A 24,841-nucleotide genomic window follows, 5' to 3' on the forward strand; every position below is an offset into this window, starting at 1 on the left:
GAGTTCTGAGCACCTTCCTGTCCCCCCAGTGGCTGGCCCTGGGTGCCTTCCCCTTACCACGTCCCACACCAGAGTCACCCTCTCCTGCTCATCCTCCTGGGCTCTGATGCCATGGAATCGTCCCTTATCCACTCAGCCACCAAACCAAAGCCCTGGGGCCCCCGGCTCAACATCCCCTTCTCACCTCCCAAGTCCCATCTTTGAGCAAGTCCCGATGGTGCTATAAAGCTGCAGAACTTGCCAATCCACACACCTGGCCACCATGACCAGGGCCATCTGTCACCTATCCTTTCCCCACAGGCCTGACCTCAGTGCACTCACTGATCTTCCCAAAGCTCACCTCGACCATGCCACCCCGCCGCCCAGCCTGAGCCCCTCAGTGGCTCCCTGTGGCCCGGAAGTCAGGACCCACATGAGTCCTTGGGGTCTCCTCCACAGCGCTGTGTCCCTGTCGTCCTCTCAAGAGGACCTCTGCACGCACGCCCCCCATGCCTGCCCTGCCCTTGGCCCTACTCCTCGGAGTCAGCTGGGACATCGTATTGTCCGAGAAGCCTTGCGAGAACGCCTCCCCCTCCCCCGCCCACCACCAACACACAGGAGGCCCCAACGGCCTTCTCCGTGCCTGCCACCCACGGGGTCCCTCTGCCCCACGATCGATCCCCTGGGAGGAGACAGTTGGGTGGCTGTTGAGGGACAGGGATCCCGAGTCACACACACCCAGGCAGGACGCAGGCGGCCGCACTGTGCAGCTCTAACGCTTGGGCCAAGCTCCTAAACAAGTCCGTGCCTCAGTTTCTCCATCAGTAAAGCGAGAATAATCCTCCACACGCAGCCCCTGGGTCAAGGGTTAGCACCGACCAGGCACGGCTCCCGCGGAATCACTGCCGGCCACAATTCTCTGCACCGTTACCACAAATACCCTGCAGCAACGCATCAACTCTCCTGCAACCCTCCGCGCCAGGTCTGACCCGGAGCCGCTTCCTAAGCCACGCCCCGGACGTTCCGCCTCCAGTGGCGCAGGAGTCCTTGCTTATTGGCCTCTCCAATCCAACATGGCAGCGCCCTGCGCAACTTCAAGAGTTGGCTATCCCCTAGCCAATCAAAGGAAAGATGCTTCTGGATCCCGCCTCTTTCAGCGGAGCCACTGGCCAATCAAGTCACACCGTAAAAGATGAGCGCGGAAAAGGTGAAACCAGCCGGCCCAATGGTAGCGTCTCAAAGTGTAGGCTCCGCCTCTCGGCGGACAGGCCGCTCGGCAAGGGAAGGAGCGACAGTGCTTCATGGTAGGTGTTCGGGCTCAACTGTTAAAAGCCGGCCCTGGGCGGTGCGGCGTCGGGGACGAGTGTGGTGCTCTCGTAAGCTTCGCCGGCTGTGCGGACGGGCTTCATCTCGGCCTGCTCGGGCCGGCGGTGCAGGTGTCCTTCAGCGCGCAGCGGGCGGACCCGGGGGCCAGCACCGCCGAGGCGCATGCCCCGCCCGCGTCCGTGGGGTCGGAGGTCATAGGGAAGGTCGGGGAAGGTGTCAGGCTCTTGGCACTGGAGTCAGCGGTCGGAGATGGGCACGCGGGAAGGCACAGGTCACGGGAGGGCCACTTTTGAGCTTCGGCTAGGTGCCAGGCTCAGGACATATACAACCCCCTACGTTCTCATGACCCCCATTTCGCGGAGGAGAAAACGTGCAAGATGACCTCACCCGCCCAAGGTCACTTGGCAGGCAGGAGACCGTTCCAGAAGGACCTTGATGGTGGGGCAAGAAATTTGATCCCGAGGGTTATTTAAGCCTTTAAAGGGTTTCCAGCATGGGGGATTGTGGGGGGGTGTCTGTGGGTGTAAAGGGCGGAGCCTGGGTACACGTACTGGTCCCACACCCTCCCCCATCCAGTGTGTGACTTTGGGCAAGTCACTTAACATGGCCAGGCTCCAGCTTCGCATCTGTGCCTCTCGTGGGGTCCTTGTGAGGACCGAATGATGGTGTGCGTGACCCCCCCCACCCCCAGGACAGTGAGCTTTCAGTCCTGGTGGCTACTATCGGTGTTGTCAGATGCCATGAGGATGAACAGGGGAGGGATCCGATAGGAGACAGGAGCACTGGTCAGGGAAGAGAGGAGGATGGATTTTAAAGATTTCTTCGAAGGTGAGATCAATAGGACGTGGGTTCACAGATGCCTCCTCACTCTTAGGCCAACCTAGCTGGGTCAGGTTTGGAGGGCTGGGAGGTGCCACACCTGTCCCTCTGTTAGGAATGGGGGTAAATCGGAAACCAAGTGACACAGCGGCACTGAGGTCCGGGCTCCTGCAGTACCGGAGTTCCTGGGGACAGGTCTGGGACCCATGCGTGCCTCTCCCTTTGCATCCCTGCAGATGCGCTGCCTGAGTACACCCACGCTGCTTCGGGCTCTGGCCCAGGCTGCACGAGCAGGTAGGACCAAGGAAGCCTTTCTTGGGGCGTTGGGGAGCCCAGTCTCCTGACGTGAGGCTGCAGCTGCCTAACGTAATCCCTCTCCTTGCAGGGCAGCTCACTGGCCGGAGCTTCCACGGCAGTACCATGGCAGCGACCTACAGTGAGTCTGGGGCACCTTGAGCCTTGGGCTTTCCGGGCCTGAACCTACCAGAGGCAGGGGTGGAGGCCTAGGTTCTAGTCCCGGCTCTGCCTGAGGCTCCCCCTCTCTGAGCCTGTTTCTACTTTATAACAGTGATCTAGACTGAATCTGATTCGTGGGGGCAGGCTCTGTCTGCGAGATGATGGGGAGGCTTCTCTGTGGCCGCACATTGAGCTCAGAGCTCCCCTGCGTGGGACAGGGAGGGAGGGAGCTGCCAGGTGGGAGGCTCCGGTGTCGGTCCTCTTCTGCCAGGACCTCACTGCCCAAGCACCACCACCCCCCGGCCACCTCTGGGCTTGGACAGCTGCCCACACACAGGGAGAAGTGGGCAAGGACTCTCCAGAGCCAGAGACAAGCCTTGCAAGGCCCTTGCTGAGGCTGGAAGGTTTGATGAATGAACCAGCCCTTGGGGGGCCTTATCTTCCTGAGTTGGATTCCTAGGGGAGGGACATGGGCCCATGAGGCCCTGCTATGGCCCTCTCTGCCCACCTCCCCTGCAGAGTTCGTGAACATGCAGGAACCCTCGATGGACATGAAGGCGGTGACCGACAGGGCGGCTCAGACCCTGCTGTGGACTGAGCTTATCCGAGGTGGGCCCTGGGGGAAGGGGATGGTGGTGGGCACAGAGTGTTAGGGAGGCGGGGCCCCCACCCACCATGCCCCTGCTGCCCGCAGGCCTAGGCATGACCCTGAGCTACCTGTTCCGGGAGCCTGCCACCATCAACTACCCATTCGAGAAGGGCCCACTGAGCCCTCGCTTTCGGGGAGAGCATGCGCTGCGCCGCTATCCGTCGGGAGAGGAGCGCTGCATTGCCTGTAAGCTTTGTGAGGCTGTCTGCCCCGCCCAGGTGAGCCCCTGACCCCTGCTGCCTGCCCCCCAGCGCCTGCCACTCAGAGGGAAGCAGGGCAGTCTTGGACGCCCACCCCCCCACTGGGAGCGTGTCCCTGGGAAAGCCCCTTGCCCTCTTTGAGCCGTGTTGCCAGGCCAGTGCAGAGTCCCTGAGTCCTCAGAGGAAGGCTTGCAGCCCTGAGCAGGCCACATGACACCTGTGGGTCCTGCCGTCGGGGACCTGTTCAGTGAGCCACAGGGTGGTACCTGAAAGTCCGCTTTTGCCCTGAACACGGCAGTGGTTTTAGGGTTCTGCGAATGTGCCTGTCACCGGCCCCGAGGACACACGTGCCGCCCCTGAGGCCCTCACTGCCCCTGTCTCCTGCTCCTTTGAGCCTCCAGCATTAGTTCTGTTGCAGGGTCCTGCACGGCGCCCCCCAACCCCGAGTCAGGGCCCCTTAGTGGAGAAACAGATCCGGTTGGGGCGCAGTTCGTTTAAGCGGCCGATTCTTGGTTTCAGCTCAGGTCATGCTCTCAGGGTTGGGAGACCAAATCCCACATCGGGCTCTGCTTTCCGTGGGGCGTCTGCTTGACTTACCCCTTCCTCTGCCTCTCCCTCTTACTTCCCACATGCACGTCGTCTCTCTCTCTCTCTCAAATAAATAAATCTTTAAAAAAAAAAGAGACAGGTGCAGTTGAGGCTCTTGGGCGGACCCATGGGTGTGCCCGGCAGTCAGGTCCCCCGCACAGTGACCGCCCCTCCCAGCAGCCTCCCAGGCCATGACCCTGGTGTCTCTGATCCCAGAGGGCATAGAAGAGCCCAGGCACCTGTAGCCGTGACAGCCTTCCAGGTTGTGAGCCCTATGGACAGATCAGCCGCTGTTCCTGCTCATGACTGACTTTTACAGCAACCCTAGGATATAGAGATTATTATCTCCATTTTTATAGATAAGGAAACTGAGGCCAAAGAAACAAGGCCACCAGCCTACGGTCCCACTGAATGATGAACATTACCTCCTGGGGACACATAAAGACCTTTGGCAAGCCCCCTTTGAACATCTTTCTGGCCATGGGAGGCTCCAGAACGTCTCACTGCTGGCACCAGGCCGTAACCCAGAAACTGAGGGTTGGGGACCTAACTTTGAGTCTGGGCTTTGTGTGGCTGGGGAAGCCCCTCAGCATCTCTGAGCCTCCATTTTCTTATCTGCCCCCACCCCCCCACTGCCTGCCAGGGCCACCGGTGCTGCAGTGAACCCAGCAACCTACGGGCCTCCCCTCGGGAGACCTAGTGTCTCAGGCAGGAGATGCCAGAAGTGGACAGAAATGTCAGCTAGGGCAGAATGACAGGGGACTTTGGGGAGAGGTGTCAGGAGGGGTGCCTCAGGCAAAGAGTGGGTGGCCCTGGGGTTAGCCCCTAGGAGGGAGCAGACAGGAGCAGTTGGGGCACCCGGTACCCCTCCCACAGGCCATCACCATCGAGGCCGAGCCGCGGGCCGATGGCAGCCGCCGGACCACACGCTATGACATAGACATGACCAAGTGTATCTATTGCGGCTTCTGCCAGGAGGCCTGCCCCGTGGATGCCATCGTGGAGGTGAGCGGGCCTGTGTGGGGTGCAGGGCCGGGGGCAGGGCCAGGGGCAGACGTGCTCGGGGGGAGGGGGTGCGGGGGGCTTGATGCCGCTGCACCTGCCCCCGCCCGCAGGGCCCCAACTTCGAGTTCTCTACTGAGACGCATGAGGAGCTCCTGTACAACAAGGAGAAGCTGCTGAGCAACGGGGATAAGTGGGAGGCCGAGATTGCCGCCAACATCCAGGCCGACTACCTCTACCGCTGATGCCCCCCACCGCCCAGCTGGCCTGCAGCCCCCGCCACCCAATAAAAGAGTTCTGTCCTCCTGTCCCGCCTCCGTAGTGAATCCAGCTGTCCAGGCCACAAAGTTTCAGCCTGTGGGTCCCTCCCCGGGCGGGTCCTTCAGGGAAGCTGGCAGAGGTGACCTGGCCTTCCATGGGAGTCCAGGGGCTGTGGCTGGGCCCCGGCACAAGGCAGTCCTCCTGCGTACCCATCTTCCTGGGCATGGTCCCCAAGGCTTAGTCTCAGGTCGCTGTCCTGTAATCCTGGGTGTCCAGAGGGTCAGGCCATGCACGGCTACGGCCTTGAGGATGTCGAGTCTCCCAAGGCCTCGGGCAGAAACCCTGTGAGTGGCAGAACCTCAGAAAGGCCAGGGTGTCCTTGTTGGGGGCAGGGAGAGGCATGCCTGGGGTGGCAGTCACAAGGAGGTGACACAGGCCCTGCTGTCCCTGAGCTGGCCTTGCCTCATCTCTGGCCACATCCCCTTTCTGCCCCAAGTTCCCCAGACCAGGCTGCGGGCTTGGCTGCTGGTGCTTGGAACTTCCCCTTCCCAGTCCCGGCAGTGTGTGGTTCCCCGAGGGGTCGCGTGCTAGCCCGGTGCGGACGGGACAGCCAGAACCTGCTCCCTGGGACCCGGTGCCTCGCAAAAAGGCTTCGGCTTGTTTGTATCTGTGAGCACGCCAGCTCAGAGAAGTGAGGGACTTGCTTGGGGTCACACAGCATGTGTCCGATGAAAACACTAGCTCAGGTCAGAGATCTGGGCCCCTCCTCTTCCATCGTTCCCAAAAGTGCTCTTCACAAAACGCTAACCTCCCGTGGTGCTGTGCGGAAAGAAGAGAGAGGAGGATATTCTGTGGACCAGTCAGTGTGGGAAATGCCCCAAGTGCCCTCTTTCCTCTGGGATAGACACCACCCGTGAGCACATTCAAGGCTCTGAGAAGGCCTGTTGCAGAGTCCTAGCCTTTCCCCAGCTCATTCCCTTTGTTCATGGCTGCTGACACCTGGGCCATCTCCTGGTGCTGAAGTGGTCCAGGTCCTGCTTGGGCCCCCACAGCCTAAGGAACTAGGCGCAGGGGTGAGGAATGCAGGAGCTGAAGAGAAGACCAGAGCCTAGGAAGTGTATGTGTGCCCAGGCCCCTGCAGGCCATAGTGGCTGTGGGAGGCAGGACCTCTACAATCATCAGCTTGAAAATGCTGCATCACCTTTGATTGCACTTTTCCCAGATACAACCAGCATTCGGTGATTGTCATGGAGCCTATATCTGTACACCGGTAAATAGAACGCATTTGTTTAAAATGGGTCAGACGGTCCCGCTCCTGACTTGATCCTTTCCCTTTCTGACCCCAAACTTTCTGTGTGTTTCAGGAGCGCACCTCCAATGCCATTTTGGAACAGCGGGGTTCCGGTTGCCCCTGCACCAGAAAGTATTGACCTTGGTTTGGTTGAAGCCCCCCCAGGAAACAGACCTACGATGCCCCAGAACTGGGTCACCCCCTTTTCTGATGATACTGACCTTGGCTGTAACTTTCCACCCCCAGCTCTGGGGCTTGCTTCATTTGCCCACAGCTCCCCTACCCCTCAGAGGACCTTGCCATGTGAAATTCAAGGATCACCAGAGCTGAGAGGCCCCTTGTCCTTCCTGTCCCCAGTGGGTATGGTCCTGGTCTGTCCAAAGTGCAGGCAGCTGGGCATTCGTGAGCCTCAGTTCAGGGGTGCTGGGACATGACCAACCGTAGGGAGCTAATCAGCAAAGTCACACGCACGCCCCTGGCTGTAGGAAAAGCAACAACTACCATTGGGTGCGCGGAACATCACAAGCCCGGCCCAGCCCTCAGTATCCTGCTGCCGCTTAGGAAAAAGGCCCGCAGAGAGCTGCACCCACCCAGGGCCCCTGGGCCTGGAGCTTAGGCCCCTTTCCTGGGTGGTCAAGAGGCAGGAAGGTGTAAGGACCGGGTGCAAACGCGACCTCAGGAAAGGGGTCCCAGAGGCGGGGTGCGAGGCCCTTAGACCTCAAGCCTCAGTGCTTTGGGATCCCATATGCCGCAGGCCCAGCGAGCCCTCTAGGTGTGTGGGGGGGTTCCCATCCCCGAGCCCCGGCCGCCTCCCCGCACCCGCATCCCGGCCACGTAGGCTTGCGCGGTCAGCGCGGCTCAGAGTCTCGGCTCGGGTCCCCCGGCCTCCCCGCCCCACGTCACGTCCCCCAGCCTCACGCGAGCGAGCGAGGGCGGGCGGGGCCGCAGGCCGGGCCCTGCCTCCCCGCCGGCCGCTCGCGGGACTCCGGCGCCCCTCCCTGCCGGGCCCGGAGGGGATGGGGCGGGGCTTCCGTGGCCCCGCCCCTTGCGGCCCGCCGGCCGAGGAAAGTGAGTTGCGTGGGCGCCGCGGCCGGGAGCGCAGAGCCAGGAGCGCAGAGCTGAGCAGCGCCGCGTGCGGCGGCCCCGGGGGTGAGTGTGCCCCAGCCGGGATCCGCAGGGCCCCCCAGCTCCGTCTGCCACCCTCGCTTCGCCCTGCCTGAAGAAAGGGGCCCTGGAACCCCCCATCCTACCTGGGCCAGTGCATGCGATTCAGTCTACCGGCCCGCCGGGTGTCGGGGCCTTGGTGGGGGCCGCCGTGGCGCGGAGGAGGAGGAGGAAGAGGAGGAGGAGGAGGTGGCGGGGAGGGAAGAGGAGGACGGAGAGTTAGCCGCTAACTACTGAGCCCAACTCTGCCCGTCCTGGTGCTGCTCTGGTGGTGCTCAGGGCTTTCTCTGGGGCATCTTCCTCGGAGGGAGGGACCCATTCTACAGATGAGGAAATTGAGTCCCACCCAACTAGGAAGAGGCAGAGCTAGAGGCAAGTGGGGTTACTCTAATTCCAGAGCCTACCAGTCTGGAATGGGTGAGGCAGCAGGTCTTCTCTTCTCCAGCTCAGTTGTCATCATCATGGGTCGGGGGCATAGAGGAGAGATCTGGTGGGTTCCTGAAGGAGTTGGCCTTAGCCTCAGCCCCTGAGGGACCAGGAGGAGGGGAGAACAGAGGGAGGAGGGGGCTGCAGTCTGGTTCCTGAAGGCCAAAGGACTGACGAACCTTCATTTGCTCCATTAAAAGGAGTAGGGTACACCCCCCCCCCCCCGGCTTGGGTAGGGGCCAGAGAGGATGGGCCGTAAGGGGTGAGCCAGTGGCATCCTCACCTGTGGGGGAGGGGGTCTGACCAGGTCCCAGCACACCCCGTCCACCCCATCCAAGGGAATTCCCACCCAAGGGGTTCGCCCAGGCCGAGGCCCTGTGAGTGACTAGATTGGCCACAGCCTGGGGCTGCTGTACCCCTTGGGTCCCCAGACCTGGTTCCCTACAATCCCCTCATCTGTCCAGCCCAGCCTTTCAGGGGACCTTGGGCGGAGAACAGCCCTTACCTGAGTGCATACTGTGCCCTGGGACGACAGACCTACAGCTCCAAGGGCAGTTCTGGCCTGACTTAGCCACCTGCTGACCACCTGATCCCAGACCCCACCTCTCCAGGTGCGCTGAGCTGTCCGTGAGAGTCTGTAAAACAAGGCCACAAGGTCCTCTTTCCCCAGGATTGCTCTTAGGTTGCAATGAGGTAGAATGGGTGAGGGGTTATGTGGAGCTTCTATTTTTGTCATCTCTCCACCCAGGTCCTGTCTCTGCTGGGGGTGGCCAAGTCCCATTTACCCAAAGAGGAAGTGGAGGCCCAGAGAAGGTGAGAGGCTCCCCCAAGGACACACAGCCAGTCACAGCCTGAGCCACACTCTGGATCCAGGGCCCTGGCCCTCTGGGGGTGGAGCCTAACCCCTCCTGCCCACACTTCCCTGCCTGGCCCGGGGCTGCTGCAGTCCTGGGCTGCCTCTCCACCTTCTTTCCTCTTCCAGGCCAGGGCGGGGGCTGCATTCCCTGTTTAGACTGAAGGAAACCAGGCCCAGGGGAGGAAGTGACCAGCTGGGCAGGTCCCCACCCTCCCAGACAGCAGGCGGAGCTTTGGCGCCAAATGGTCACCCTCAGTTGGGGACCTCACCCACGCCTGTCCCCTTCCCTGACACTATGAGAGCTAAGGAAATTGAGTCCCACAAAGGGGAAGTGGCTGGCCCTGGGCCCCGAGAGCAATGGCCGTGGAGCCCTGGCTCATGGCTGGGGCAACTGCAGGGCCTCCCCCGCGGCATCTGGGCAGGGCCCCGCCAGGCCATCCTGCCCCTGTCAGCTTCCACAGTTTCACTTTCCTGGGTTTCGACACCTGGAAGGCTGTTTCTGCCCCTATTTGGACATGGGCCGCCAAGCGGTCCAAGCCTCGGGGGAAGGTCCGCCCCAACCTGGCCTTGGGCCTCTGCCCTCAGTGAGGGCACCAGGGGACCCCATGGAGGCTCCCACCCCCTCGGCACACATAGACACCTCCAGGGGGGCTCCAGCTGCCAGGGGGACTCGGGGGCTGGGGGACAGCCCCAACCTTCAGCCCCGGCTGTCTGTCTACATGGATGGACGCTCCTTGGTGTAGAAGGTCGAGGGTTGGTGGCCAGCCGAGGGCTGTGGCAATTAGGAGGCCAGCTGCTGGAGGCGACCCTTGGCCTGGGGCCCCAAGGACGAGTTGGGCCTAGGGTGAGGGCAGGTCACAGAGGAGGGACAGTGGGAGCAGAGGGTGCATGTGAGAAGAGCCAGTGTGGGGATGGGGGCGTGGGTCAGGCCGTGAGGCCAGCCAGGGCAGGCTGTACTCGCAGTTGCACCGCTTACTTCCTGTGTGACCTCAGTGCCCCTTTGAAGCTGCCCGGGCCTCAGTTTCCCCATATGTCAGGCGGGGTTGGTAGCAGAGCTCTCATGGATGACGTGAGCTGAGGCGGATGGCATTGCTAGTCGGTAGGGAGCTGTCTGACCCGCCCCAACTGAGCCTTCCCCCCGCCGGCCCAGCCTGCAGGACCATGGGCTCCATGTTCCGAAGTGAGGAGGTGGCACTGGTCCAGCTCTTCCTGCCCACCTCGGCCGCTTACACCTGCGTGAGCCAGCTCGGTGAGCTGGGGCTCGTGGAGTTCAGAGACGTGAGTGGGGCCGGACGGGCGCGGGAGGGGGGCTCATCCCTACGTGTCCTAGACGGCAGGCTGCCTCCCCCGGAAAGGGCCCCAGCTTGAAATCCTGGCCACCCCTGCCGCGGCTGCTCCCCTCTCGGAAAGGCCAGCCGTGACGCTGAGGCCACTTTGCCTCCGGGGGCCCCGTCACACCCTCCCCAGAGCACGCAGAGCTGGGTCTGTCTCCCGCTGGGCTGTTGGAGGCTTGTGGTGTGTTCAGTACCTTTCTGGCGGGAGTAGCTATGGCCTGCCAGAGCCAAGCCTGGGCCCCAGGGTGGGGGGACCTCCCTGGCCCCCTCCCTAGAAGTCTGACCCATCTGTACGGCAACCCCAGCTCAACGCCTCGGTGAGCGCCTTCCAGAGACGCTTCGTGGGGGACGTTCGGCGCTGCGAAGAGCTGGAGAAGACCTTCAGTGAGTTGGCCTCAGGCCCACATCCCAGGCAGGCTTCCTGGAGGGGGTGCCAGTTGAGCTCTGCCTGAAAGGAAGAGTCCTGGTGCCCCAGGTGGAAGGCAGAAGGGAGGTCCAGGCCAGGCCCTGCAGAGCCAGGATGGGGCTGCTGGGGTCCGTGGGGTGCCCTTGAGAATGGGGCTCACTTAGAGGAGGCCTTGAATATTGCATGAGGGCCTAGGAATTCATCCAGGGGACACTGGGAGCCACTGCAGTTTCTAAGCAGGGGAGAGACATGGACAGAGCTCTCTCTGTCTCTCAGACGGACTGGGGTGGGGGAGGCCAGTATCCAGGGTCAGGTGCCTCAAGGAGCCGCTTCTCCAACCCAGGTGAGGGGGACCCTGGCCCCGACCCTGGCCCTGGCAGCCCCTCCCAGGAGGAGCTGACGAGAGGGGAGAACAGAGCACATTCATTTTAATGGTTTGTTAGCCTTCAGGCAGCGGGCTCCATGCACGCTCTTGTCCTGGGCCCCCCAGTGCTCGGGCCAACCTGCCTGGACCCCACTGTGGGACCCAGGCCCAGTGGGACAGTGGCCAAGGGAGAGAGCTCAGGACAGGGAGAGTGGCCCTGTGGGGATAGAGCTTGGCCTGGGGGTTTTCTGGGGGTCGTGGACTCAGTGAATCAATTAGCTGGTGGCCAGTTGAGTTTGGGATGGTGTTTGGGATCCCTAGACATTACGTGGCCCTTGGCTAACTGGCCGTGAGCTGGTGTCGGCCCCCAACGGCCTCCCCTGACACCTGTTACTCCGTATGCAGCCTTCCTGCAGGAGGAAGTGCGGAGGGCTGGCCTGGTGCTGCCCCCACCCGAGGGGAGGCTGCTGGCGCCCCCGCCCCGTGACCTGCTGCGCATCCAGGAGGAGACCGACCGTCTGGCCCAGGAGCTCCGGGATGTGCGGGGCAACCAGCAATCTCTGCGGGTGCAGCTACACCAGCTGCGGCTGCACTCGGCCGTGCTGGGCCAGGGCCATCGCCTCCAGGTCAGCATCAGCCCCTGCGGGGTAGGGGAGAGGCAGGGGGGCCAGGCCCCTACTTGGGCGACGGGCTCAGTGGTGCCTCTTGGCCCCTAGTCGGCAGCCGCCCCTGCAGATGGGCTCTTGGAAAGAACCCCCCTGCTCCAGCCCCCCGCGGGGCCCCACCAGGACCTGAGAGTCAAGTAAGTAAGGGGTAGTTCCAGATCTTTCCTGGTCAGCTCCTTGTCCAGTGCTCTCCTCCTCCACCCTCAGACTGCCTCCAGCCTCCTCCTTTGGGCCCACAACTTCTGTTGCTCTCGAGGGTGTCTCCTCTTCTGGCCCGGCCTCGGGCTCCGGCCTCCTTCCGGGGAGCAGGGCCGCTGTCCTACTCGGCCGTCCTGAGCACGGTGGCCTGGCCTGGCAGCTTTGTGGCAGGTGCCGTGGAGCCCGCCAAGGCCGCCGCCCTGGAACGCCTGCTCTGGAGGGCCTGCCGGGGCTTCCTTATCGCCAGCTTCCGGGAGACGGAGCAGCCGCTGGAGGACCCAGTGACGGTACAGGCTGGAGGCCCGGCGGGTGGGGGAGAGCATCTTGGGGTGGGAGGCCTGGAGTCCAGGTCAAGCGGGCCCCATCCTGCAGGGGGAGCCGGCTACGTGGATGACCTTCCTCATCTCCTACTGGGGCGAACAGATAGGGCAGAAGATCCGCAAGATCACGGACTGGTGAGCTCCATGGGGGGCCTTCTGCCCCGGGGGGCGGGGGCGAGTGTCACCATCCCGTCCTCTGCCCCGGATGCACCCTTCAGACTCAGCCTCCGCACAACCAGAGCCCCCCGCCCCCTCCCCCCAACCGCTCGAATCTCCCCTCCTCCCCGCCAGCTTCCACTGCCACGTGTTCCCGTTCGTGGAGCAGGAGGAGGGCCGCCTGGGAGTCCTGCAGCAGCTGCAGCAGCAGAGCCACGAGCTGCAGGAGGTGGGCGCTCGCTCGTGGCCGTGGCCGCCGTGGCTGGCTGCCCTGCCCCGCCCCCCTGCCCCGCCCCGGCCGCCCTCACCACCTGCTCTGGCCTCAGGTCCTGGGGGAGACGGAGCGCTTCCTGAGCCAGGTGCTGGGCCGCGTGCAGCGGCTGCTGCCGCCCTGGCAGGTGCAGACCCACAAGATGAAGGCGGTGTACCTGGTGCTCAACCAGTGCAGCGTGAGCGCCACGCACAAGTGCCTCATTGCTGAGGGCTGGTGTGCCGCGAGCGACCTGCCCGCCCTGCAGCAGGCGCTGCGGGATGGCTCGGTGAGTGGGGGGCGTCTCCAGCTCTTCCCTGCTCCCACCTCCCGACACGCTTCCTGTTGCCATCGCCGGGCCTTGGCCCCGGGCTGCCCCTCCTTCCGGAAGTCTGTCCTGACGCCCCTGGCCCAAGGCCTCCCCGCTCCTGATGTCCGAAGCCCCCGAAGGGGCCAGAGCACCTGGGAGGCCAGCTCCACAGGCACCACGCCTGATCTGGGGCTACTGGAGGGAGCCTCAGGCTACTCACCTGTGAAATGGGTGCGATGACCCTCCAGGGGTCACTGTAGCTGCTGCTGCCTAGTAGGTGCTCACACGTGGCAACGCAGCTCCCTCTCCCGGGCCACCTGGATAAGCACCATATTCCTATTTCCCAAGCGATTTCTGGTCCAACTGACCTCGGGCTCTCCCTAAATCACCCTGAATTGGGGCAGGTGGGGCTAATAGGTAGTCCTGTTTCATGGAGAGGGGAGGGGCTGTCCCAGCTGGGTCTGGCTGGGGTGTGGGTGGCAAGCAGTCCCCGAAGGCCCCCGCCATCAGTCTCATCTGTCCCTCTACCCCTTGGGTGCCCCAGAGCGAGGCAGGTGTGAGCGCCGTGGTTCACCGCATCCCCTGCCGGGACATGCCCCCCACGCTCATCCGCACCAACCGCTTCACGGCCAGCTTCCAAGGCATCGTGGACGCCTACGGTGTGGGCCGCTACCAGGAGGTCAACCCCGGTGAGAGCTGTGGAGCCCCAGCCCGGAGGGCGGCATCTCCACACGGGCCCATCCTCCCACCACACGGGCGGGGGCAGGGGGAGGCAGCGTCCAAGATTGGTGTTCACCCCCAGCAACCCCCCTCCCACCCCTAGTTCGGTTTACTGGGGGTCCAGCACGGGAAAGAACAGGCTTTGCAAAAGGAACGGCTCAGGTTTGAGGTCTGAGCTGTTTACTCTGGCTCGTTTCTTAGTTCCTTGGAGCCTCCATTTCCACATCTATAAAATGGGACTAAGAGCTCAGCCCTCAGAGCCTCGCAGGGAAGGCTGAAGCCGTCCCCGAGGCTGGACTCAGCCTGTGGAGCTGCTTATCCAGCCCCACCGCTATCGGGTTCGCCCAGAAGCGGACCCCTTGGGGGGCAGGGGGCGGGGGGGCTCTGGCACAAGTGGCCTATGAAGAGTGGTGCTGCTGGGAGAAACCAGTCAGGGAAGCAGCTGAGAGGTGGGGGGTTGGGGGGCAGGCGGGCGGCTGTGGCACCTGCCGGTCATCTGCCAGGTTTGCTCCCTCCGGATGTGGCTTCTCATGTGGCCGGCTGGCTCCGGTGTGGTCAGGGGGCCCAGCGCCCCCCACCCCTTATCACTGGGTGGGGATCGCAGTGGGTTTCTGAGTCCAAAGAATAGGTGTGGGAGGTGAGCCGTGGGCGCATTTTTGGAAGGGACTCGGCCATAGGCCAGGGCGGGGTCTGGCCTGAGCTGGTGGACTAGAGACGGGTGCTCAGTCCCCCCACAGCGTGGTGGAGGCAGGACACGAGGACAGAATGTGAGGCCGAGTCACCAGGGTCACAGGCAGTTCTCTGGGGCCTGCCATCCCTGCAGGGGCCGCATCACAGAGCTTGTCCTGGGGCCCTCGGCCCGTTTCACGTGCTCGCGGTTCCTCCGTGTTAGCAGAGGCCGTTCCACTTAGAACAAGGCCAGGGTCGATGACCGGCTCCCCGCGCTCAGAGCCTCCCACTGCGGGAGGCGGCTCAGGCTGCTGTAAAACAGCAGCCCAGATGAGGGCGCTCCAGGCAGCCCTCCTGTTGCAGTGGTGGCCTCCCAGGGACCGACCAGGGACCTTTCCAACTACAAAGATCGCTTTCTGAGGCGCTAGGACTCCATCTGGGGAGGGACACGACTCTGCTCAGAGCAGGGACACGCACCGAGGCCCTGTAACTCCCATGAGGGATTCGTCCCATCTTACCGAAGGGAAAGCGAGGCCTCAGAGGGGACGTGAGCAACTCGGCCTTCTGCAGCTTGCCCCATGCCCGTCAGGAGGGCCTCTCCGAGCTTCTGCCCACGGGAACTGCTTCTCGCTGAGTGCTGCGGCTGCCCGTACTGCCCCTAGATAGACTCGTTGACAGGAGCCCCACGAAGCAGGAGCATTGCTGTCCCCAGTTTACAGATGGGGAAACAGAGGTTCCGAGAGGTTGAGTCACTAGTCCCTGGTCACCCAGCCAGGAAGTGGCGGGCTCGGGGATGCAGACACGCAGTCTGGCGTCCCTGCCTCGCCAACAGCCCCTCCGCGTTTCCCCGGGTCCCAGAGCCTGGGCTCGGGCTCCTGTGGCAGCAGGTGCCGCGTCGCACACGTGCCCCTGACGGCCCGGCCCCTCTGCCCGCAGCGCCCTACACCATCATCACCTTCCCCTTCCTCTTCGCCGTGATGTTCGGCGACGTGGGCCACGGGCTGCTCATGTTCCTCTTCGCCCTGGCCATGGTGCTCGCGGAGGACCGGCCAGCTGTGAAGGCGGCGCGGAACGAGGTGAGGGTGGCCCAGGGCGCCGGTGGTGGGGGGCGGGGGGGCCGGACCGCCCCTCACGGCTCCCCCACACCCAGATCTGGCGCACCTTCTTCACGGGCCGCTACCTGCTGCTGCTCATGGGGCTCTTCTCCGTCTACACTGGCTTCATCTACAACGAGTGCTTCAGCCGCGCCACGACCATCTTCCCCTCAGGCTGGAGCGTGGCGGCCATGGCCACCCAGTCGGGCTGGAGGTGAGGCCCGGCGGTGGCCCCGCAGCCCCTGCGGCCCCCTGCAGCCCCTGACCCCTCGTCCTTGTTGTCACAGTGACACGTTCCTGGCCGAACACCCGCTGCTCACCCTGGACCCCGCGGTCAGTGGTGTCTTCCTGGGACCCTACCCCTTCGGCATTGACCCGGTGAGTCCGGGCCACTTGCTGTGGGGGGTGTGGGCAGGTGGGAGGGCCGGGCTGGGCCGGGGCCCCTGCACCGACCCTGTCCCAGCATGGACCCGGACGTTAACCCTCACCCCTCCTGAGGGCCTGGCCTGGTGCAGGGGTGTGGGGCTCTAGAAGAACAAGGGGCCCACTTGCTGGGCCCACACAGCAGCCACTTGGAAGGCGAGAGAAGCATGTGGCAGCGAGGGCAGCGCTGGCTTCCTCAGAGCCCACCGTCCGGGCACTGTTCTGTGCTCTCTGCGTGACAGGACGCGGTACATAGTCCTGGTGATGGATCCATGAGGCCCATGCTGGCACTGCTCCCATTTCGCAGATGAGGACGCAGAGGCACAGGAGAGCTGTGGGCAGGGTCACGTGGCAGGGAAGAGCGGGGTCTGGGCGCTGGTTGCCCGCCTGGCCTGTCTGTGCACATCACCGCTCCCTTCTGCTGGCCCACCATGGGCCAACGGGTTGCAAACAGTGGTACGGCCCCCCAGGGGCAGAGGGGCTACCGAGAGGGACGCGGGCAGAGAGGCCCCTGTGTGCCACCTGTCCCTCCTGCCACCCCAGGTCTGGAGCCTGGCCGTCAACCACCTGAGCTTCCTCAACTCTTTCAAGATGAAGATGTCCGTCATCCTTGGGGTCACCCACATGACCTTCGGGGTGGTCCTGGGAGTCTTCAACCACGTGTGAGGGCCCGGGTTCCCCAGACGGGTGGGGGAGGGGAGACACCTAGACAGGCAGGGCCAGGGTGGCCCGAGGTGGGTGACCTGGGGACCCCATTCTTCCCGTCCCTCAGGCACTTTGGCCAGTGGCACCGGCTGCTCCTGGAGACCCTGCCCGAGCTGACCTTCCTGCTGGGGCTTTTTGGCTACCTCGTCTTCCTGGTCATCTACAAGTGGCTGTGCGTCTCTGTCACCAGCGCGGCGACCGCCCCCAGCATCCTCATCCACTTCATCAACATGTTCCTCTTCTCCCGCAGCCCCACCAACAAAGACCTCTTCCCTGCCCAGGTGTGCTGGGGCCGGGGGGCCACTCTGAGCGGTGGGCTCCTCCTCTGAGAAGCAGGGATGCGGGCGTGGGGCCGTGGGTGCCCTTCTCCCCCGGAAGGATTCCTCACAGCGCGGTGTCCCGGCTTAGTGAGGGGTCTGGGGTGAGGAGGAGGAGTGGGCTGCAGGCTCTCTTCCCACCTCCCCGAGCTGGGTGCGTGGCTTTCAGAGGCCACCCTGACTCAAGCTCTGCTCCCTCCCCCACAGGAGGTGGTGCAGTCTACACTGGTGGTCCTGGCCCTGGCCACTGTGCCCGTCCTGCTGCTCGGCACACCCTTGTTCCTATACTGGCAGCACCGCCGCCGCTCGCCCAGGCCCGCTGGCCGCCAGCCGGTAGAGACTCGGGGCAGGGGTGCGGGGTGGAGGCAGGGCATGAAGGCTGATGGGAGGCTTGATCCTGCCCTCGCTGCCTCTCAGCCTCCTGGGGGAGGGGGACCTGCTGATGTTGCCCCCGCACCCCCAGGATGACAAGGTGGGGATTCTGGACTCCTCCGACGCCTCCGTGGCCGGCTGGGGCTCTGATGAGGAGAAAGTGGGGTGCCCCGGGGACAGAGAGGAGGCCGAGGTGGGTGTGGTCTTCCTGAGTGTGGGGTGGGGGTGGCGGCCAGCCCGGCTGGCCCCTCACTGTCCCCCGCCCCCCAGTTCGTCCTGTCTGAGGTGCTCATGCACCAAGCCATCCACACCATCGAGTTCTGCCTGGGCTGCATCTCCAACACGGCGTCCTACCTGCGCCTCTGGGCCCTGAGTCTGGCCCATGCCCGTGAGCAGGAGGGCCCCAGCGGGGGGACTGGCCGTGGGTCGGGTCCCAGCTGCACCTGACACTCATAGCTACTGGCGGGGTGGCCTGGTGGGTCACTTTTCAGCATGCCCTCTGTAAAGGGAGGATGTTGGAGAAGGTCCCGGGAACGGGAATGGGGCCAGGGCAGAGGGGGAAGGGTGCTTCAGGCTGCCACGGGGGCCGGGTGGGCACCCCCTGGGCCCTGGCCTCCACAGCTACCTCCCTGCCCCCCAGAGCTGTCGGAGGTCCTGTGGGCCATGGTGATGCGTGTGGGCCTGCGCATGGGCCGGGAGTTGGGCGTGGCAGCTGTGGTGCTGGTCCCCGTCTTCGCCGCCTTCGCCGTGTTGACTGTGGCCATCCTGCTGGTGATGGAGGGGCTCTCGGCCTTCTTGCATGCACTGCGGCTGCACTGGTGAGTGGCCCGCCTGGCTGGCCCCGGGCAGCATGAGGCCTGGGGGGCCTGCCCCTCACCAGCTGTCCCCCTGTCACCCCCAGGGTGGAATTCCAGAACAAGTTCTACTTAGGCAGTGGCTACAAGCTGAGCCCCTTCACCTTCGCTGGGGAGGAGGACTAGAGCCCACCTGTGGCCACGCCCAGGTCCCTCCCCTTGCCTGCAGAGACCAGAAATAAAGATGGACGGCGAACTGTGTCTTGGTCCCATCTGCAATGCCAGGGGCTGCTAAGGCTGGGGTGGCAGAGCCTGGGCTCTGGGCATAGACTGGTCACATCTCATAAGACTCTTGGTGTTCTGGACTCCGTGCCTGGCTGTATCATGCCCCTCTTCCGTATGCTCTCCCGGACTGAGCTTGGTGTAGGGTGCAGTGGGGTGGGAGGCCCTGGTCTAGGACCTGGGCCCTTGAGAAGTTGGGGAGAGGCCCCATGAGCTCATCTGCAGAAGTCCCAGAGCCTTGGGCTGAAGTGGGGGCAGACCTAGGACCAAGGAGGGCTGTTTCCAGCACATTCTAGTTCGGGATGAGTGTCTTCCCAGGCTGAGCCAGAGCGGGTGAGCTCTCCATCCCTGGGGAAGTACAAACTGACCGTGAGAATGTTCGGGATACTCTGGGCATGAAGGGTGGTGCCCGGCATGATGGGCTGCCCTGGTGCCAGCCCCACCGCAGGGAGGCAGGGAGCAGCCTGGGACTCCAGAGCCTCACCCAGCAGTGGAGAGAGAAACACACCCCATCCTGCAGAAAAGGGCAGAGGCTGTGCAGGCAGCCCCATTGTCCAGGGCTCGGAGTGTCAGGAAGAGGGCTGAGCTGGATTCTGGGTCCTGCCGCCCCTTCGGTGAAGGCCACGGTCTCTCCCAACTCTCCCTGGGTGACCAGTCCTGCTCCTTCGGCTAGGGGGCTGGAGTGTGGCATTGTGCATGTCTTTCTGGCCTGGGTCCCACCGCCGGCTGGGAGGTGGAGCCTGTGCTTCCCAGAGGCCTTCCGTCCTGGGGTGAGGAGCCGCAAAGTGGCTTTTCCGGCAGGAGGCCTTAGGAACAAAGGCTGCTTTGAGGCCAGAGCTGCCCGGGCAGGGCAAGCCGGGCATCGCCATCGCAGTGGCTCTCATTTGGCCAGCTGCTGGGGGAAGCCCATTCCCCAGGGCCAGGGCTGCCCTGCTCAGGGCCTCGGGATGCCGCAGGGAGGAGTGGGGGTAAGTGTCCCCCCCTTACTCGGGAGGGTGGTATCATTTACTGCTCAGTTTCATTGCTTGGATACCAAAACACATTCACCTGGCTAAACTTTTAAATGTCTGGAAGGAAAATCTCCCTCCTGCGTTGACCAAGCCAGCCTTCCAGTTTCTACCAGCAAATCCCACAGCTCCCAGTTGCTTCTACATGCTTCCAGAGGTCTCTGTGGGAGGGAGGGTGGAGAGTTGAGAGGACTGGCCAGGAGCCCTCCACCGGCATGACCAGGTAACAGGAGCCCTGCCTGGGCTTTAGGACACACCCAAGGAGGACACTGAGGACGGGATTCATACGGTTTTATTGTTTGTATGCTACAATCTCTGGTAGCAGAAACGGCAATTTGAGTAAGAGCTCAGAGTAGAAACCCCTATCCCCAAGGACATTGAATATATGCGGTTTCACAGCTCCAGGGAACCCCCACCTTCCCATACAGCTGCTCGTCCCCATGAGGAGAACCCCGTCAGGGACAGCGGGAGCAGGGAGGGCAGGGGGAGCCGGACAAGAGCCCAGGCCAGGCCGCCCTCTCCCCGCCGGGTGCACCAGCCCTGGCAGAGAGTCCGCAAGCCGGGGCTGAGCAGAGGCGGAAGAGGAAAGGCCGCAGAGAGCAGAGTGAAGGCTGCTTTTTTGGGGGAGGGCAGGTGGGAGGCGAGTGTGTCCGTGGGTGCCCGCACCGCCCCTCGGCCAGCGGCCGGGCCTCCGTGGCCACAGCTCCCACCGGCCGGAGACTGGGGTTAGTAAAGCACATTCGGTTGAGAAGGGTGGGGCAGAGACTGCGGGACAAGTGTGTACAACAGCCCCAAGGAGCTACATTCATCGGACGGAGCCAACGGCCGGCCCCCCACAAGGGGTCTACGGCCTCGAGCCTCCGCCATGGGGACCAGAAGGGTGAGGAAGCAGCTTTGGGGGACTCGCGGTCGGCCAGGCCGCAAAGCAGTGTCGCAGTCTGTCCCGGCTCGCTTGCTACCCTCGGGAGCCGGCGGCGTCTATATACGTTGTCACCTACCGAGGGCCTGGTCACAGCGTGCCCCAGCACGTGAATTCAAACCCTTGAAAAACTGACATTAACCAAAAAAAGTACCCGCAGAAACACTGTTTGCTCGTGCTGTCTGCCGCAGCTGGCCGCGGGCTCCGGGCCCCGACAGAAGCCGCCTTCTCTAGACTCGGAGGACTCGGAGGTATTGCACTACTGTACTATGTTCCTGCCTCCTGATCTCACTGCAGGGTCCTAGTGAAATCGTGAACAAGATAGGATATAAATGTTACTCAATTTTAATACAGTCTTTCGTATCATACACATCTGCGTCCGGCTGCGAGCCATCCAAGCTTGCCGCGGCGACAGCCGTTGGAGCACAGAGGGCCCCACTGGCTCGGCTGCCCCCACGCAGTCCAGGGATGAAGTGGATGGTGCCTCCACGCTCACACCCCGAGCTTCCTCTTCTGGTCGAAGTAGGCATCGAACCTTGCTTGGGCATAGTCCTAGGAGACACAACAAAGAGCAGCCTCACCAAGGACTCCCACCCAAGGCCGCCCAGGTCCCACCCAGGCCTGTGCACCCACCACCACCAAGGGCACAGACCAGAGTGGCTCCGGCTCCGCAGGCCGTCAGGAGCCCAGACACCTAGCTCAGGCACCCCAGCCACCCCGGTATGGCAACCATACCTTCTGTCTACACGGCTGGCGCTGCCCAGCTTCACCCTCTTGTTTACACTGAAGGCTGCGGGCACAGACTCCAGTGCAGGCTCCTCTCTCAAAGCAGCAGGTCCCCAGGGCTGAGCCAGCAAGTACAGAGCAGAGGTGCGAGAAAGAAGGTACCCCAACTTTCTGGGATCACCTGCAGGATTACGGCACAGGGCCCGAGAGGGACGGCAGAAACACCGGTCCCGAGTCCTGTCTGCGGAAGAATCGTCCAGCCCCGGGCGCCTCCCGGTCTGCTCCCGCCCCCATCCCTCAGGGTGGGCAGCACAGCCTCTGAAGCCGCCCACTCGGGATGGAAAGGACTGCCAGGAAGGTTCCAGCATCGCTGCCGCAAACTCTGCATCGGGGTGTGACTTGTTGACCACAAAAATGATCCCCTTCGCGGAGCCGGGCGTTTTTCACAAATGCGCCCACGGAGCTCAGCTCCGGCATCTTGCCGGGGGCCCCCAGCACGCTCGGCTTCCGTGGGTCCCGGCGCGCGGCCTCAGGCGGCCTCCGACCTGGTTTCCATCCCCGATCGCCTCAGACAGCTTTCCCATAAGTGGACTCACCCAGCGTGGGCCCCTCCGCGTCTGGCTTCACTCGGTCCGTTTCCGGGGTTCCTCCACGCTGCTGTGAGGGTCCGGGGTTCACTCCCGTTTCCCGCGGAGGACTTGCCTGATGGCTCATCACTGCGCAAATACCCACTCACCTGACCGGCAGGCAGGCGCTTTCCAGGTCAGGGCAACTGAACAGAAAGCTGCTATGTGCACCCGAGTGCCGAGCGGTGTGGGAACGGGCTTTCGCTGCTTTCGGGTCAGAACCGAAGCAGGCGGCTGCCGGGCTGCCCGCCACGGGTACGGTCAGGCCGTCTTCCAGGCGGGTCAGACCTTCTACCTCCCACTCAGCAACGCATGCGAGTGCCCGCTGCTCGGGTCCTTGCCCACACTGGGTACCGTCGGGGTCCTCGGTCTGAGCCATCAGAGGTGTTCAGCGTAGCTCACTGGGGATTGAATTTGCATTTTGTGTACGACCAATGACATTAGTCAGACCGAGAGATGTCCACTGGTCATTCCTTTATCTTCTGTGACGTGTTCGAATCTTCTGCCTGTTATACAGCAGCACGTCTGGTTTCCTGCTAAGTTGTGAGCTCTTTATGCATTCTAGATACGAGTCCTCGTTAGAGACTGGCAACGTTTTCTCCAACTCTGTGCTTGCCTTTTTATTTTCTTAATGGTGTCATCCATAAAGCACAAGTTTTTCATTTTGATTAAGCCCAACTTACCGGATCTTTTCTCATTTATGGTCAGGGCTTCACGTAACCCAAGAAATCTCCGTCGTGGTCACAAAGCTTTTCTTCTTTGCTTTCCAGATGCTTGTACACTTAGGTCTGTTACCATTTCAAGTTCATTTGTGTGTATGGCAGAAGACCAAGGTTCATTACTTTTCCCCAGGTGGCTGTTTAGCTGTTCCCACGTCAGCTTTGAAAATTGAACCCCTTCCCCAATGAATTAGCGTGGCCCTTCCGTGGCGTGTCATCGGACCGTGTGTGTTAGTGTGCTTTGGGGCGTCGGATACTTGCCTTTACACCAATGCCTCACTGTCTCCATACATCGTGAAATCGGGCACAGTCAGTCCTCTGACACTGTTTTAGTCACACATATTTTAGAACTTAGCATTTTCTGCCAAAAAGCCTGTGGAGATTCTGACTGGGATCATGGAGACTGTGGAAATCAGTTTGGGGAGAACAGACTCAATACGGAGTCTTCTGAAGCCATAAATGTGGTCTTGCTGTCCATTTATTGAGGTTCTTTTAGCGATGTCTTACACTTCTCAGTGTGAAGATCAGGCACATATATTAAAAAGCTCATCCCTAAGTATTTCATGGTTTGTTTGTTTTTTTTAAGATTATTTATTTATTTATTTGACAGAGATCACAAGTAGTCAGAGAGGCAGGCAGAGAGAGGGGAAGAAGCAGGCTCCCCGCTGAGCAGAGAGCCCGATGTGGGGCTCGATCCCAGGACCCTGGGATCATGACCTGAGCCGAAGGCAGAGGCTTTAACCCACTGAGCCACCCAGGCGCCCCAGTATTTCATGTCTTTATACCACTATAAACCCAGCGACATTTCATCTGTGACTGTTTCTCCCGCGTACAACAAAGCTGGTTATCATCGAGCACTGCCCTTGCACCGTGACCCCCGTAAACTCACCCCACAGCTTAAATGGCGTTTCTGTTGATTCTTTCCTATTTTCTCATGTATTTGATCATGTCATCAACAATATAAAGGCAGTTTTTCTTCTTCCTTTCCTGTATTTTTGCATTTCATCTCTTTTCCTGGCCTTACTATGCTAGTTAGGTGCTCCGGGGCCGGGGGCGCAGGGGGTGTGGGTCACCGGAGGGGCGCGCCTGCCTCGCGCTCAGGCTCGGGCTCTGGTGACTCCGAGCGCGCCAGCTCTCCCGATACCAGCTGTCGGTTTTCATACGTGCCCTGTGCCTGGCTGAGGAAGGACCCTTGCATTCCTACTTTACGGAGGCTTTTGTGTGTGTGTGTGTGAATGGGTACTGGATTTTGTCAAATGCTTTTCCTGCATTCACTGAGAAGATAATATGGTTTTTCTCCTTCATTCTGTTAATACACTGAATTACACGAACTGGTTTTTAAAATGTTAAATTAAGTGTTAACCCTTGCATTCCGGAAATACATGCTACTCGATCACATTATCTTCTTGTAAATGTCACCTTTAATTCCTGCTAATATTTTGATAATGCTTTTTCTGTCCTGTTCATGAAGGCCACTGATCTTCCGTTTTCTTGCAATGTCTTTGTCTCCTTTCAGCATCAGGGCAATGCTTCATCGAATGAGTCTTTAGTTTCTAAAACTCTGTGCAGAACCAGTATGATTTCTTCCTTAAGTGCTTGACGATATTCACCAGGACCAGCACTTTATTCCACAGGGAAGTTTTTGGAGTATGAATTCAGTTCATTCAATAACCACACGACCATGTGTTGGGTTAATTTTTGTCATTTGTATCTTCCAAGAAATGTGCACATTTCACGCACTCGATCAAATCCACTGGCATAAAATTATTCATAATACTCTCTTCCCCTTTTACCGTCCGCAGGCTCCAGAGCGAAGTCTTCCCCTTGTACTGAGCCGGGTCATGTGTGTCTTTTCATTCTTGGTTGCTCAGTATAGCCAGAAGCTTGTAAACTGTACTGAGGTCTTCCAAGAACGAACTTCTGGTTTCACCAATTCTTTTCCTTTTCTTGGCCGCGCATTTCCTATTTCAAGGATTCCTGCTTTCAGATTTAGTTCTTTATTTTTTTTTAAAAGCGGGCTCCACTCCTAATGTGGGGCTTGAACTCACGACCCTGAGATCAAGAGTCACATGTTCCACCGACTGAGCCAGCGAGGCTCCCCTCCTGTATCTAGTTCTACTAACTTCAGCCTTAGGTTGGTTTCCCTTTTTCTAGCTTAAGGCAAAAGCTTCAGTCACTGATTTGAGAACTTCCTTATCTAATGCAAATGTAGAACCTTCAAACCCGCAAATTTTTGAAGCCCACAAACGCGTATCCCACAAGTTCTGATATACTGTGTTTTCATTATAATTTGTTCAAAATAGCTTCTATTTCATTTCTTCTTTGATCCGGGGCTTACATAGGTGTACTACGTAATTTCCAAATAATTAGGAATTTTCAAGATTTTGTTGTTGCTTTCATAATTCCCCCGTGGTCAGAGAATATCCTCTGTGGTTCAGTCCTTTCCAG

General features: G+C 61.3%; 3 protein-coding genes across 10 annotated transcripts in view; 2 read left to right on the forward strand and 1 right to left on the reverse strand.

Annotated features, from left to right (window-relative positions):
* Positions 1-1,196: 1,196 nt before the first annotated feature.
* NDUFS8 (NADH:ubiquinone oxidoreductase core subunit S8) lies at positions 1,197-5,327 on the forward strand. 3 transcript variants are annotated; one of them, XM_047691991.1, is made up of 7 exons: positions 1,197-1,283; positions 2,361-2,418; positions 2,510-2,560; positions 3,100-3,189; positions 3,275-3,447; positions 4,894-5,022; positions 5,133-5,327. In XM_047691991.1, exons 1-7 carry the CDS (start codon positions 1,281-1,283, stop codon positions 5,262-5,264), a joined length of 636 nt encoding a protein of 211 aa, XP_047547947.1. In that variant the 5' UTR covers positions 1,197-1,280; the 3' UTR covers positions 5,265-5,327. The 3 variants fall into 3 exon arrangements, with proteins under 3 accessions (XP_047547947.1, XP_047547949.1, XP_047547946.1); XM_047691993.1 differs by lacking the exon at positions 1,197-1,283 and adding an exon at positions 1,303-1,355; XM_047691990.1 differs by lacking the exon at positions 1,197-1,283 and adding an exon at positions 1,531-1,769.
* A 2,276-nt stretch (positions 5,328-7,603) lies between these two features.
* On the forward strand, positions 7,604-18,370 carry TCIRG1 (T cell immune regulator 1, ATPase H+ transporting V0 subunit a3). 5 transcript variants are annotated; one of them, XM_047691980.1, is made up of 21 exons: positions 7,622-7,720; positions 8,910-8,974; positions 10,168-10,295; positions 10,657-10,735; positions 11,527-11,747; positions 11,838-11,923; positions 12,145-12,271; positions 12,357-12,439; positions 12,596-12,689; positions 12,787-12,999; positions 13,565-13,709; positions 15,346-15,485; positions 15,560-15,717; positions 15,791-15,881; positions 16,470-16,588; positions 16,699-16,912; positions 17,156-17,281; positions 17,412-17,513; positions 17,591-17,708; positions 17,961-18,138; positions 18,222-18,370. In XM_047691980.1, exons 3-21 carry the CDS (start codon positions 10,179-10,181, stop codon positions 18,298-18,300), a joined length of 2,490 nt encoding a protein of 829 aa, XP_047547936.1. In that variant the 5' UTR covers positions 7,622-7,720; positions 8,910-8,974; positions 10,168-10,178; the 3' UTR covers positions 18,301-18,370. The 5 variants fall into 5 exon arrangements, with proteins under 5 accessions (XP_047547935.1, XP_047547936.1, XP_047547938.1 ...); XM_047691982.1 differs by having other exon boundaries at positions 10,175-10,295; XM_047691981.1 differs by having other exon boundaries at positions 8,910-8,971; positions 10,166-10,295.
* Positions 18,371-19,677: 1,307 nt separating this feature from the next.
* Positions 19,678-24,841, reverse strand: part of CHKA (choline kinase alpha) — a 59,715-nt gene continuing 54,551 nt past the window's right edge. For both annotated transcript variants that reach the window (XM_047691989.1, XM_047691988.1), the window contains one exon: positions 19,678-20,874. In XM_047691989.1, the coding sequence (XP_047547945.1) occupies positions 20,815-20,874 (60 nt within the window). In that variant the 3' untranslated portion in view covers positions 19,678-20,814. The remainder of the gene's footprint in view (positions 20,875-24,841) is intronic.

Source organism: Lutra lutra, chromosome 10, assembly GCF_902655055.1.
Source record: "Lutra lutra chromosome 10, mLutLut1.2, whole genome shotgun sequence".
Classification (NCBI taxonomy): domain Eukaryota; kingdom Metazoa; phylum Chordata; class Mammalia; order Carnivora; family Mustelidae; genus Lutra; species Lutra lutra.